The 13,719-nt window shown below is 39.5% G+C and overlaps 1 protein-coding gene across 2 annotated transcripts in view; it reads left to right on the top strand.

The window, feature by feature from the left end:
- Window positions 1-13,719, top strand: part of LOC107749627 (transcriptional activator GLI3-like) — a 230,462-nt gene that overhangs the window by 89,855 nt on the left and 126,888 nt on the right. For both annotated transcript variants that reach the window (XM_016564794.1, XM_016564795.1), the window contains exon 3: window positions 116-358. In XM_016564794.1, coding sequence (XP_016420280.1) covers window positions 116-358 — 243 coding nt within the window. The remainder of the gene's footprint in view (window positions 1-115; window positions 359-13,719) is intronic.

Raw genomic sequence — 13,719 nt, forward strand, 5'->3', positions numbered from 1 at the left:
TATATGTATATGTATATATATATATATATATATATAGTACTCTCTCTACACATCAGTAAAATAAAAGTAATAAAAATGAACTAATATTCTTTCTTTTTATTTCTCTCTCGTTTAGAGGATGACAGTTCAGGTTCCCCATATCATCGTGAGAGGCGTAATGCCATCAGTGGGCAGGCTGCGGTTCTGGCCGTATCAGGAAAACTTAGTGAAGAGCCATCCACCTCTACAGAAGACCGCCCCCCATTAGTGAAGAAAGAGCTTCACAGCTCTCTGCCCCACCTGGCAGACCACACCCTGCCCTATCGGGGGACACTGTTCACCATGGACCCTCGCAATGGATACCTGGACCCTCACTATAGTCAGTTACTACTTTGTCATATTCTTTGGCCATATTGGGACAAACACCCACTCACTAATTTTTTGGTTCCAATTTATCTATACATTCTTGTCTTCTTATCCTATAAATATGTTAGGCCCATCCTTAAATCCTAGAGGGATAGTCCACTCAAAAAAAATGAGAAATACAAAAAGACATGTTTAGGATAATGTCCTGTATGTGTGTGTGTGTGTGTGTGTGTGTGTGTACCTGTTTTTCTATTCTGGTGGGGACTTAAACCTGAATACACACAGACTCATGGGGACTCGTGTCACGGTGGGGACCTAAATTGAGGTCCCCACGGGTAAACAAGCTAATAAATCACACAGAATGAAGTTATTTGAAAATCTAAAAATGCACAAAGTTTCCTGTAAGGGGTAGGTTTAGGTGTAGGGTTGGTGTAGGGCAATAGAATATACGGTCTGTACAGTAGAAAAACCATTACGCCTATGGAGAGTCCCCACAAGGATAGCAAACCAGTCATGAGTGTGTGTGTGTGTGTGTAATAGACAGTGACAAGAAATTTGCATACAGGAAATGTGTATGAGGAACAAACTGAAATTTGATTTGTTACTCACTAAAAGTCTTCTGCCATTTGCCTTACATTTTTGGGTAAACCTATCCATATAGAAGTTATATTGGTTCAGTAATGTGTTTTGCCTAAGACAGTTACCATTAACACCACGTCCTGATAGACTGTAGATATTGTTGGTGCATAAAACTCAAGGACAAATGTTTAGTGCAGAGCTAGCACGCTAAATTTTTGAGGCGAAAGGCAAAGCTGCTAACGGATTGATTGGGCCTGACAGTTGACTAGTTGCCCTTTCTTTCTCATTCACTCTTGCTTGCCTTTTAATTTTTTTTCAGCGGGGACGTTAGTATGGGGGACGTTCTTCTCTGCTCCCTAATTCCCTCATTAGGGGCAGAGTGTAAGCACACAACTCCAGTCTCACTCATCAGCAGCATGATCAAAGCGCCACAAAGAGGAAAGCAGTCAAACTCCCCCTGCCTTGTTCTTTTCCATATTCTCTCTTTCTCTTGTCTTGCCCACCATACTCCCCCATCATTTTTCTAATAATCATGAGAGACTCTTAGCAAGAGAGTGAGAACATGTGAATGGACAGGATAGAGTAAAGGAGAGAAATAAAGGGAGAGAGAGAGACAGATGAGGCTAGTCAAAGCCTTTTAAGAGGTTAATTTTGTGGACCATCATTGCCTGACCATCACCTATGGATGAGGATTCAATGTGATGGCTTGTTTAGTTTCGATAAATTGGCCTTGAATTGTGTTTGATGGCGTAGTTTTAATCTATAGTACTTAATGAAATGCCCTTACCTTCATTCTCTCTCACAAAACCATTTACTGTATCACTGTTCAGACCTTTTCATTAGCAGCCCTGTGCATTGTTGGTCTAGTTTTGGTCTGTCCATCTTAATGCACAAAGGTAGACTACAAACTAACCCATCTGACCCCTAACATATTGACTAACAAAAGCGTGACCACCTCAGCAAATCTGCCACTTTCTTTGTACAGAAAAACCTAGAGAAATAGGTAGAGAGTGTTATAATGGGGGGGGGACAAGTTGAAAATTCTGTCTTTAAGCACTCATCTAACTGATTTATAGAACAAATAAAAAGGGGCAAAAATTAAGGAAGACCAAGAAAAATAGTGACATGAAGGGAAAATAGAGAGTTATAATGTGGGGGAGTAACAGACTGAAGGAGCAATGCAAGAAAGAACAAAAGTGAAAGAGGGGTGTTCCGGGTGGCTGGAGCCTGTAAGGGGGAGGCTGGGGCGGAGGGTGCGGGGTGAAAGGGTGGTGGGGGTCAGAGGTCAGGTGGAGAAGGCAGACATTGAAACAGAGGGGTTCAAAAACGGCATGAGAAGTCAAAGGGGCCTCTTAGTTGGTCCATTCTCTCTGCATGGGGGATCACCAGGGTAGCAGTGAATTGTGAAGTGGAGAAAGTTGATGATTGAATGAATTCTGGAAGGAGTGGGAGGCCCTCTCCCCATCTCACTGACCAGGAAGAAATTCTTTCTTGAGAGATATTTCACAGACAAGCCTCTGGCAAATAATTAGATTTTTATTAAATTAAAATTGTGTTGTAGTAGCACATAATTGCTAAAACTGGCCTATAGAACAGGTGAACTTGTTTTAAAATTCTTTTAAACTACCTAATGCTTCATAATTTGCGAATGCCATTGCTTCCCCCCTCACAATAACAGAATAAGAGATATCGTGAAATATTTTAATTTTCTTGTAGACCCCTGTTTTAATGAAATGTTTGAAACCCATTTTGTCTAGACTGAGAAAAATGTTTGATATAGTCCTATGAGTGAATAAAGGGCTCAGTGTACTTTGTGGATCATAGATGTGGTGTACACTCCTCACCAGAGGGGATTATGAGAGGCCAGGACCCTTTAACTAACCCTCCCGAGCCCCATCACCCCTCAGCTCTTTAAAACCCACGCTGGCGCCATTCACTCAATTCCACAGGCTTTGAGGTGTGAAAAACCTTGACCCCCATACACATACACACACTCACATGCGACAGAGCTTCCCTGCCTTTCTCTTTCCCTTTGGAGATCCATCAGCTCGTAAATGTGTCCCAGGTGTGCGATAGTGTAAGTGTGATCCCACCTTTGTGTGTGTGAGTATGTGATGGAGAGGGAGTCGAGCTCGTTGTGCTGTGTATGCACTAGTACTAGAGGCAGGTAAAGCATGATTACTCTTCCTATGGCGCGTGTCAAGGCCTAATGCGCCTAAATGAGCCTCCACCTGCAGCCTCTGCACACCTGGTCACCACGGCAACACACAGCGGGGCACCCTGGGAGTGGGTGTCAGGAGCAAAGCGCCAAATGACAAGTGCCAGAGGAGGGGGAAGGTACGGATATTGTAGATACAGCAAGAACCTCTGAGAAAGTCCCACAAATCTCCTCTCTACTGCTTTGACGAGTCAAGGCGCTAATACTAAATTTACACAAACTCCTCGCACCCACTGCATAAGTGCATAAAGGCCTGGCATGTTTAGCATAAAGAGTGCACAGGATAAATAGCCCTCTTTGTGAGCATTAGATGAAGCATTAGCATTAGCCGTTGTTCCTGAGCCTTATCCTCTTTTCTCACACAAACACTGGATAAGAGTCTCATGGTCCAGCTTAGCACTATGCTAATACACAATACGGATAAGACGGCGGGATTGAAAGATGGATTAATGAAGGGAAAAGCACTAAATGTGTGGAAGACATCTGTTTATATTGTCTGCTGATTAGCAGGTCATTGGGCCGCAGTAACAGAGAGGCACTTGCTGGCGTTGCACTTCTTATCTCTCTTGAGGAAGTGGAAGATCCTTTCTTTTCTTTCTCTTCATCGTCTTTCCTAATTGTTTGTATTTTCTTAAACAGATGTGCTCTTTGCCAGTAAGAGCCATGTCCCATTATGGGAATTAAAGCATGCTGAATTGAATGTTTTCCTTTTATATGAACTTTTAAAATGGAATGCAAATGTTTTGAATAAGGCGAGCAGGGAGGGACAAAATCTTGCTGTTCTGCAATGTTTTAAAATCTTGGACATACACATGATTGTTCCACCAGCTAAGCCATTTCCTTTGCTTAGCAAACTCAACTGAACAATAGGTTTATTTATGTTCCTCAGTGCAGTCTTGGCTGTCCTTACAGTCTTAAAACATTTGTGCCTTTTTCACAAACACTTTCCTAAAGGTCTCGAGAGTTTAGCTCTTTGAAGCCCTCTTGTCCTTGACATTCAAGCCTACAAGTGTCATTACTGCAAAGAGGGTGCTCTCCTAAGCCTGCTTAGTGCCGGTCTACAACTTCTCAGTGTGAAATACTGTCCCCACTCAAAAGCAAACTGGCTCGCACCGTTAGCTTGATCAGCGGTGTGGGGCTACAGTTTCAGTCCTCTGTGTTCCTTGTTGGATAAAGATCTACCAAGTTTCCTGAAGCCTGTAATCCTTTACCAAAGTCTCATTGATTCCTCACACCAGAGTCCAGACAAACCCACATGAGGAGGGACTGATGATATCCCACCAAACAGACACATCCAAACTTCTGTCACTGCTTGCATCCGGTCAGCTCCACATTGGTGCACACCATATTAGAGAATATTCCCACTTCATTGCCCTTGGTGGAGCATAACAAGCCACTGCTGGCTGAACAAAGAACTTGTCAAGGGCTTTCTGAGATGACGAAAAAGGTTGAGTTTGACACTGATATATTGGATGGATAGTGCTGGGTGTAACACCCTGCTTCCCTCCAAAGTCAAACCTTCTCTGACAGTTGAACTGTAAATGCCTGCTGTCAGACATGAACATGACCAGAACAAACTGTGTATTCTGGATAACCATATGAAATTAACATATGGAGTTTGGTTGCTTAACCAGGAATTTATACTCCTAAGTTTGTGGAAAGTCGGGGAACTTTCAATGCCTTTAATGTAGCATGACTATCGTTTTTCAAAAGTTTACTTGCTCTGTAATCATAAAAACACAATGGTGCCTCAAATTGAAGATACAAGCCTAAGAGAGGCTCCCACTGACCACTTCAAGGGCAAGGCTGGTCTGCATGATTGTTTCCATTTTGGATTTGTGAAAGAGGGGCCCTGCTGTGGCCCAGCCAGAGCTCACAGTGGTCAAGATGCCTGGAGCAGTCTTTGGGCACTAGTAAGAAATCTCTTCTACTCATTCATCCTGATCCTTTCATTCTGAGGGGGAATCTTCCACTGTTTTGAGCCCTCTTGGTCTAGTACACCACAGATAATCGTAGAGCTTATTAAAGGAGTCTTGCCATGTATGGCTGTACCATTACATTCCTATGCTTCTTTGACTTATCTCGTTTCTTTTTCTTTCACCTGGAGGGTTCAGGGTGAAGCATGTTGAGAGTGGAAATGCTCTTCAGCACTGCCTGATACTGGAATAATGAACATCAGTTGCTTTCTCTTTATGAGAAATTCATCCTGAAAACTAGATCCGTTGAATGTGCCACAGTCATTCATATGACATGTGTTTCCTTTCAAGCATCTGCATTGGGATGATCATAATGCATAGGCTATCTCAGAGATTTCTTAGAAAGAGAAACAGTAAGAAAGCCTGTTTTGAAGGATAGAGGCAACTGTTGAACTTCACTACCCACTGTAAAACTTTTGGCTTAAAGACATGGGAGACCTATGAGGTCCCTTTCTCTCTTTCATTCTCTTTCTCTTTCTTTTTTTATGTTCAAGTGGACTACTACTGTGTAAATCTATCACACCACTACTCACTCTCATCCTAACATGCTGCTCTTGTCTATTGAATAATCTCAGTGGGTATTCAGACAGTATTACACTCGCTCCAGTCTTCTCTCTGTGTGTGTGTGAATTTGCTTTAAACAAGCATTTAATATCCAGCATTATTTTTATTTGATATTTTTATTTTACATGGCCATTTTCCACATCCTTTGTGAGACACAGATTTTAATACCAATAAAAATATGTTTTAAAGGTTACAGATTTGTAAGGTTACAACTGTGTGCATCCACAATATTTTTCAAAAGAGCAATGAAAATTCTGTCCTCTTTAATGTTAGTCAAACCACCACTCTGTACTTTTCTTAGCCTGTATTTGAAGGGAGAGAAAGTGCTAATAACATTTCCTTCCCCTAATTATTACTATTAGTCTATATGTGGTAACTAGGGACGCATGCCTGCCCTCAGTACTTATCACAAGAAAAGCCAAGACAGAGAGGAATGGAGGGAAATAATGCTAGGTAGAGGGGAGGGGGTAACTAAGCAGAAAATGAAGAGAAACATAAAAGAATGGGAGCTGAAGGAGGTCAGGCCCATCACAGGCTTAGCATTGCCTTCAAAGATGGCTGGGACAGGTGGCAGCTCCAGACAATCTCACTCTGCAGGACAGCATCCTCTCAGGAGGAGATAAGGGATCCCTCTGTCCATCCTCCCCCTCCTCGTCTTCCACCATCCCCCCGCTCTCCTCACCTCTCCTCTCCTGCGTGGCGCTCTGTGCTGGAAGCTCTTTGATGTGTGTGAAGTGGGATGACTGGCTGGGTATGAGGTACAGGAAGGGTTCAGCGTGGAGGTCTCTGAGGTGCTCACTACTCAGCGCTCTCATTAAGGCAGTGGGGTCGGGTTAATCAGCTTTAAAGTTTATACACATACGCTTTTGTCTGCCAGCCCTGGGCAGCCACCCCTGGGTACCACCTGCTTGATAAAGAAGCAACAAAGGCGAACAAGAGATGGCGAGTGCGAGAGACAGGAAGAGAAATGTTCATTCCCTGACTCTCTTAGTTGCGCTTTCTCACTCTCCTAAGGCCTGGTCTCTCAACGAGACCTGTGTCGCTGAGGATTATTTGGGAAGTTTTGTTTGGTGGGACAGAATAAATGGATTACAACTCCTGCTTGTTTTTAGGCCATAACTCTCTGGGTGCCGAGAGGGATACTGGTTTGCGCTGAGGGACGGAGCGAAGTGCAGAATGTGGACGTGTAAACAAAGGGGAACAAGTGACAAATGTGAAAAATGAAAATGCAGGGAGTTGTGCCGATTTATCTTATGTTGGAGCAGGTCACAGATTCTGAAAACATCAGCTGTTGAAACCGAAGCTAATTTTATTCACAATGTATTTAGAGTGCTAAAGTCAGCAAGTGAAGCAACTAACATTTTTCAAATAGGAGGAGAAAAGTTAGTGACAAATAAAGAGTTTGAGAGTGAGACAAATGGAGCCAGTTAGGTGCAGGTATTAATATGCCCTGAGGTGCCGACCCATATCTACCCCTGTGACCTGGCCATGATTACACGGATTACCTCGATACAGAATTATCTCTCTCCACCTTTTGCTGTCTTGTTTAAAAGAGGCACATGGGGATTACTGGCCCTTCTTAATTATCCCTCTGTGGAATGTTCAAAAATCAATAGAAGAAACCTGTTCTGTGATTGGCTCTGTTAATGATAAAGCAACAATTTGACCAACTCCTCTTCTCCTGATGCCTCCTTTTACACTGCACTGTAGAAAAGCACAATCAAGATTTTTTTGAACTGCTAAATTCAACATTTTGTTATGTAATTTCTATATCCATACAGGGAATAGGAATAGGAATAAAAATAGTAACCTATATTTAGTCTCTTTACTATATATCATCATATAACATTATATTATTTTATTGTTCGATTCGTTTGTTTGTTTTTTCGGTAACGCTTTAGATTACAACCCCGCAATGTACTGCGTAAGTAAACAGAATTTACAGCGTAACTATTTTGTAATTACAGTGTAGTGTTTTACATCATCATTTTCCATGATGAAGAATGGACAAAAAGCATTAGTTATGTACAGAACTACGTAATTTCAAACTTGACCAGTTGATGGTTTGCCTGAACTAATCCGTCTAACCTGATGTCTAAGAGACCATGATCAAATGCCTTTCTTCAGGGCAATTTACAAAAGGTGTGCTCTTGCATTCAAAAACAGAACAGAACCAAATTCTGGTGAATCTCTGGATTATTATTTAGTATAAAAGTACAAACTCACAAAAATGTACTAGTTGCTTGTTGGATGAATAGTAGATCAGACGGCCATTGTTATAGGATATGGGATCAGTTGTTCTTTCTTTCTTTCTTTCTTTTTCTTTTTTTCTTTCTTACTTTCTTTCTTTCTCACTTATGCTTCAGCATGGGATTAATTTTTTTTTTTTTTTAATTTAAGTGGGTGGAATCTGTTTACATTCAACAGAGTGATGAACAGCAGAGAGGGCCAGATACCTAGTCCGACTCACAACACTCACTTTAACAACCAAAATATTTATTCACCCTTCTCTCCTTCCCTCCCTCCGTATGTCTGCTTTGTTTTCTCTGCCTGCACTCTACCACCTCAATTCCAGGCACATTTGGTGCATTTGGATAATTTATACCACTGCAATTAGCCCATTACAGTCACACTAATCTGGAACTGTAATTAAACAGAATGCACAAAAGTCAACATTAACCCCCGCAGAGCAGTGCTCAACAGCGCTCACGTGTGTTTACATGCACGCAGACGCAGCTGGATCCAGCAACCAGTTCGCAGAGTGTTTTATAATACACATGCTGGTGTTTTGGTGTCCTCAAGGTACGCTTCTCATTATGAGCTTATCAACTGCTTACAAGAACACACAGGTGTGCATGGGTGTGTTTTTGTGACTGTGATACTTTTTATTTCTGGTTCACGCACATATACAGTGAAATAAGCACTTGCTTTCCCATTGACATGTATAACTCATACAAACTCACAGGGTTTAATGCTCATCGGCCCTTCAGTCATGAGCTCTGTGCAGGCGAGCATGTTTGAGCAGTGAGATCATGAGTGAGTAAAGTGGCGTAATGAAATCTGGCAGCGAACAAGGCACACACACACACACAACATAGAACAGCACAGAACCATCATATGTTCCACATTACTGATTCACAAAATCACTAGCCTCTCTCCCTTCGCTTATCACATCTCTGACAATTTATTATGCTATCCTTGTACTTATTCAGTGGGGCAGTGACTCGAGTGTTAGTGTTAAAATAGTAAATGGGGTATAAGAATGTCCACGATAAAAAAATAAATAATAAAAAACCTTTTCAAAATATTTTTTTAGTATGAATAATATGAGGCAAGTTCTTAGAAATGTGCTGTTTTTATTCATGCTGGTTTCATTTGGCTTTGAAAAGGAAAAAAGAAGAAAAGCAGTAAAAAAAATTTCCCCTTAAAGCAACTGTATGTACATTTTTTTATTATGTGAGAAGGGCGGATTGCTTTATGGCAGCAACAAATGCCGGTGTACAGCTGTTCACTGTAATTATGACAGTAATATCTTTTCAGCAGTGAATATCACTCAATTAAAATACACAAAACTACATATAGTTGCTTTAAGCCTGAGATCTTAATCATTATTTTAAAAATATTTGTATAAAAATATTTATATTTAAAATTTTAACAGGGCTCCAAAAAAAAAAACACTTGAGTCACAGAATAAATTATTCTTTCTTTCTTTCTTTTTTTCTTTCTTTCTTTCTTTCTTTCTTTTCAATTCAGTTCACGTTTATTTGTATAGCGCTTTTCACGATACAAATCGTTGCAAAGCAGCTTCACAGAAAATTAAATTTTCTACATTAAATTTAGGAGTAGCTTATCAGTGGTGACTGACTCAAGGTGATGTCCATATGGCAGAAATGTACAGTCATTTTTTAATTAATTAGTTAATGATGTAGCTATTCAAAAAGACTGTGAACACTATTAACAGCAATGATTATATTTTGCAGTCAAACTTATAGCAACGTTTGGTAGTTTTGTATGTTGGTTCAGGGTTGGCATCATCCGAGGTCCTCTGATGGGTTGGCATCATCTTTTCTCAGGTGTTCGGTCATCTCAGTTCTTTGTAAGGGTTGGATCCAGACTGAAGCTGTAATTCCTAGTTACCTCAGGATGCCGATCCTGTGGCAGAAACAGAGAAGGAAATAGAGAAAAACCAAGCAAAAATGATGTGTTCAACCCAAGCAAAAGAATGATAATGTGCATTTTGATCAGATATAACTGAAGTACAAGGTTATGCGATACATTATGTGAATGCTTGGCTAAAGAGGTGTGTCCTTAATCTAGATTTAAACAGAGAGAGTGTGTCTGAACCCCGAAAGTTATCAGGAAGGTTGTTCCAGAATTTGGGAGCCAAATGCGAAAAAGCTCTACCTCCTTTAGTGGACTTTGCTATCATAGGTAATACCAAAAGTCCAGAGTTTTGCTACCTCAGGGAACGTGATGGATTGTAGTATAGTAATATTTTGTAACTGATACGGAACTTAATAGGTAGCCAGTGTAGAGACTGTAAAATTGGGGTATTATGGTCGTATTTTCTTGACCTGGTAAGGACTTTAGCAGCTGCATTTTGGACTACCTGTAGCTTGTTTATTGAAGATGCAGGACAACCACCTAGCAGTGCATTACAATAGTCCAGTCTAGAGGTCATGAATGCATGAACTAGCTTTTCTGCATCAGAAACAGGTAACATGTTTCGTAACTTGGCAATGTTTCTAAGATGGAAGAATACTGTTTTTGTAACATGGGAAATATGATTTTCAAAAGACAAATTTATAGTTGTCTTTGCAAAGAAATATGTAGCTTTGGAGCCGCTGCTGTGACTCTGTATACAAATGCTTCCAGTGTGAGTACTCTGGCAAGTCTGCAGCTGCAGTGATAGTTAATCTGATGTGAAACCGACGCGAAGTTCAAGCTTGCGGTGTGAACCAGGCGTTAGACTATTAGTAGCAAGACTAATGTGACCCTAATGTTTATTAGGAATTTAATGATTAAAGTTCCAACAACATTTCTTGAAGTGCAAGTGACATGAATACGAGCAAGAGTGACACACTTTATCAACAGTCCATGTATTAACTCAGTGTGTTAATCTGTACTCAAACAATGGTAATTTTAGGTGACCTTTCGGATGCATTTAATGATAAAACCCGTTAAAATCAATAATAATTTAAACTAATTTCATATTTTCTCTAAAACTTATTGGATATCAAGACAGGCAATTCTGGACAAATTAAATATACATTGTATTTAATAATACAATAAATAAATAAATACGATTCTTAGTGAAATGAAAGAATGATTAAAAGAATTACAATGATTAGTAATTGTCTCAAATTGGCCTGCTGAGCGAAGCCCTCCATAAAAACAATTCTTATTTAGTGGTACGCTATTGCATGATTTGTAGAACATCTGCAATTAGTTTGTGAACTCTATGCTTGCATTTCTTTTTAGGAGCAGTGCTCCTTCTTAAAAAATAAATAAATAAATACAAATAAAATTTAAATAAAAATTTATCAATAAATAAACCTTAGGAACACAGTCAAAACTTTAGCAATTCAGTTCACGTTTATTTGTATAGCGCTTTTCACGATACAAATCGTTGCAAAGCAGCTTCACAGAAAATTAAATTTTCTACATTAAATTTAGGAGTAGCTTATCAGTGGTGACTATGTCAAGGTGATGTCCATATGGCAGAAATGTACAGTCATTTTTTAATTAATTAGTTAATGATGTAGTTATTCAAAAAGACTGTGAACACTATTAACAGCAATGATTATATTTTGCAGTCAAACTTATAGCAACGTTTGGTAGTTTTGTATGTTGGTTCAGGGTTGGCATCATCCGAGGTCCTCTGATGGGTTGGCATCATCTTTTCTCAGGTGTTCAGTCATCTCAGTTCTTTGTAAGGGTTGGATCCAGACTGAAGCTGTAATTCCTAGTTACCTCAGGATGCCGATCCTGTGGCAGAAACAGAGAAGGAAATAGAGAAAAACCAAGCAAAAATGATGTGTTCAACCCAAGCAAAAGAATGATAATGTGCATTTTGATCAGATATAACTGAAGTACAAGGTTATGCGATACATTATGTGAATGCTTGGCTAAAGAGGTGTGTCCTTAATCTAGATTTAAACAGAGAGAGTGTGTCTGAACCCCGAAAGTTATCAGGAAGGTTGTTCCAGAATTTGGGAGCCAAATGCGAAAAAGCTCTACCTCCTTTAGTGGACTTTGCTATCATAGGTAATACCAAAAGTCCAGAGTTTTGCTACCTCAGGGAACGTGATGGATTGTAGTATAGTAATATTTTGTAACTGATACGGAACTTAATAGGTAGCCAGTGTAGAGACTGTAAAATTGGGGTATTATGGTCGTATTTTCTTGACCTGGTAAGGACTTTAGCAGCTGCATTTTGGACTACCTGTAGCTTGTTTATTGAAGATGCAGGACAACCACCTAGCAGTGCATTACAATAGTCCAGTCTTTAGGCCATGAATGCATGAACTGCATCAAAAACAGGAAACATGTTCTGTAGCTTAGCAATGTTTCTAAGATGGAAGAATGCTCTTATTGTAACATGTGAAATGTTTTTCAAAAGACAAGTTGCTGTCTAATATAACACCCAAATTATTGACTGTAGAGGAAGTAACAATACGTCCATCTAGGTGCAAATTGTAATCTAGGAGATTACTTTTTTTGGTCCAGTAAGTAATATATCTGTCTTATCCGAATTTAATATGAAAAAAATATTGGTCATCCAATCTTTTACATTTTTAACACACTCTGTTAGCATAGCTAATTTAGAAGTGTCATCTGGTTTGTTGAAATATATAGTTGAGTATCATCAGCATAACAATGGAAACCAATCCCATATTTTCTAAAAAATATTACCAAGGGGCAACATGTATATTGAAAATAGTGGAGGGCATAATGCAGATCCTTGTGGCACTCCATACTTTCCTGGCGTTAACTGAGATGATTCCCCGTTTAAATAAACAAAGTGATAACGGTCGGACAGGTAGGATCTAAACCATCTTAAAGCCTTCCCTTGAATACCCGTATAGTTTTGTAATCGATCTATGATTATGGCATGATCTATAGTGTCGAACGCAGCACTAAGATCAAGTAAAACTAACAATGAGATGCAGCCTTGGGCTGATGCAAGTTTAACAAGTGGGGTTTCTTTCTTTCTTTCTTTCTTTCTTAACACTTTAACATGTCAGTCATACAGTAATGTTATGTGTTTATGTCTGCCCTGCTTTTACAGCATCAGCATTTGAATCCCTTTTGTAAATGTCCTGGGAACTAAGGTTCCTTTAAAGTGGGAACTAAACGTCTTTTCCAACTTGATAACTATATACAGTCACAAATAATTATTTACTACATAAAATCTGTGCTAATATCACCATAACTATGTCAGCATCACTTGGCCATTGACTGTAGTTTGGGCTTCTCCTAAATTAATGCTATAAATGTTGTCATATGTCTTGCACACATCCAGTCTGATTTTCTTTATTAGTAACATGCAATTATATAGGAGGTGTTGAATTTTATCTTTAGTTCCTTGCGTTCTTTCTTATCATGTAAGAAATAAGTAAACAGGTAAATGTGAAAAAAGTGAAAAAAGTAAACGGGTTAAAAGTAAACAGGTTAAAAGTAAAAATATGAATGCAATATAGTGCATATATTTAGCAAAATGCTCCTCTTTATAGTTATTTTTTCTAGCTGACAAATGAGCTTATAGACACCAAATGGTTATTCTGAGGTAAATGTATTGTTACGTGGCATTGTTTACAGATGTACATGTTTTCCGCAGTTTGAAACACTGAATGAGCAATTACAGGAGACATTTCAGTAAGGTGTACTGTAAGCTACCTTAAAATATAGGCCCACATCTTGATGTCTATTCATGTAAGAAGTCAGAAAGAGTTTTATTGCCAAGTATGTTTGCGCATACAAGGAATTTGTTTTAGTGTCACAAGCTTCCAGTACACAGAAACAACAACAACACAC

This window comes from Sinocyclocheilus rhinocerous, unplaced genomic scaffold (genome assembly GCF_001515625.1).
Source record: "Sinocyclocheilus rhinocerous isolate Xijiao unplaced genomic scaffold, SAMN03320098_v1.1 scaffold1423, whole genome shotgun sequence".
NCBI classification, from domain to species: domain Eukaryota; kingdom Metazoa; phylum Chordata; class Actinopteri; order Cypriniformes; family Cyprinidae; genus Sinocyclocheilus; species Sinocyclocheilus rhinocerous.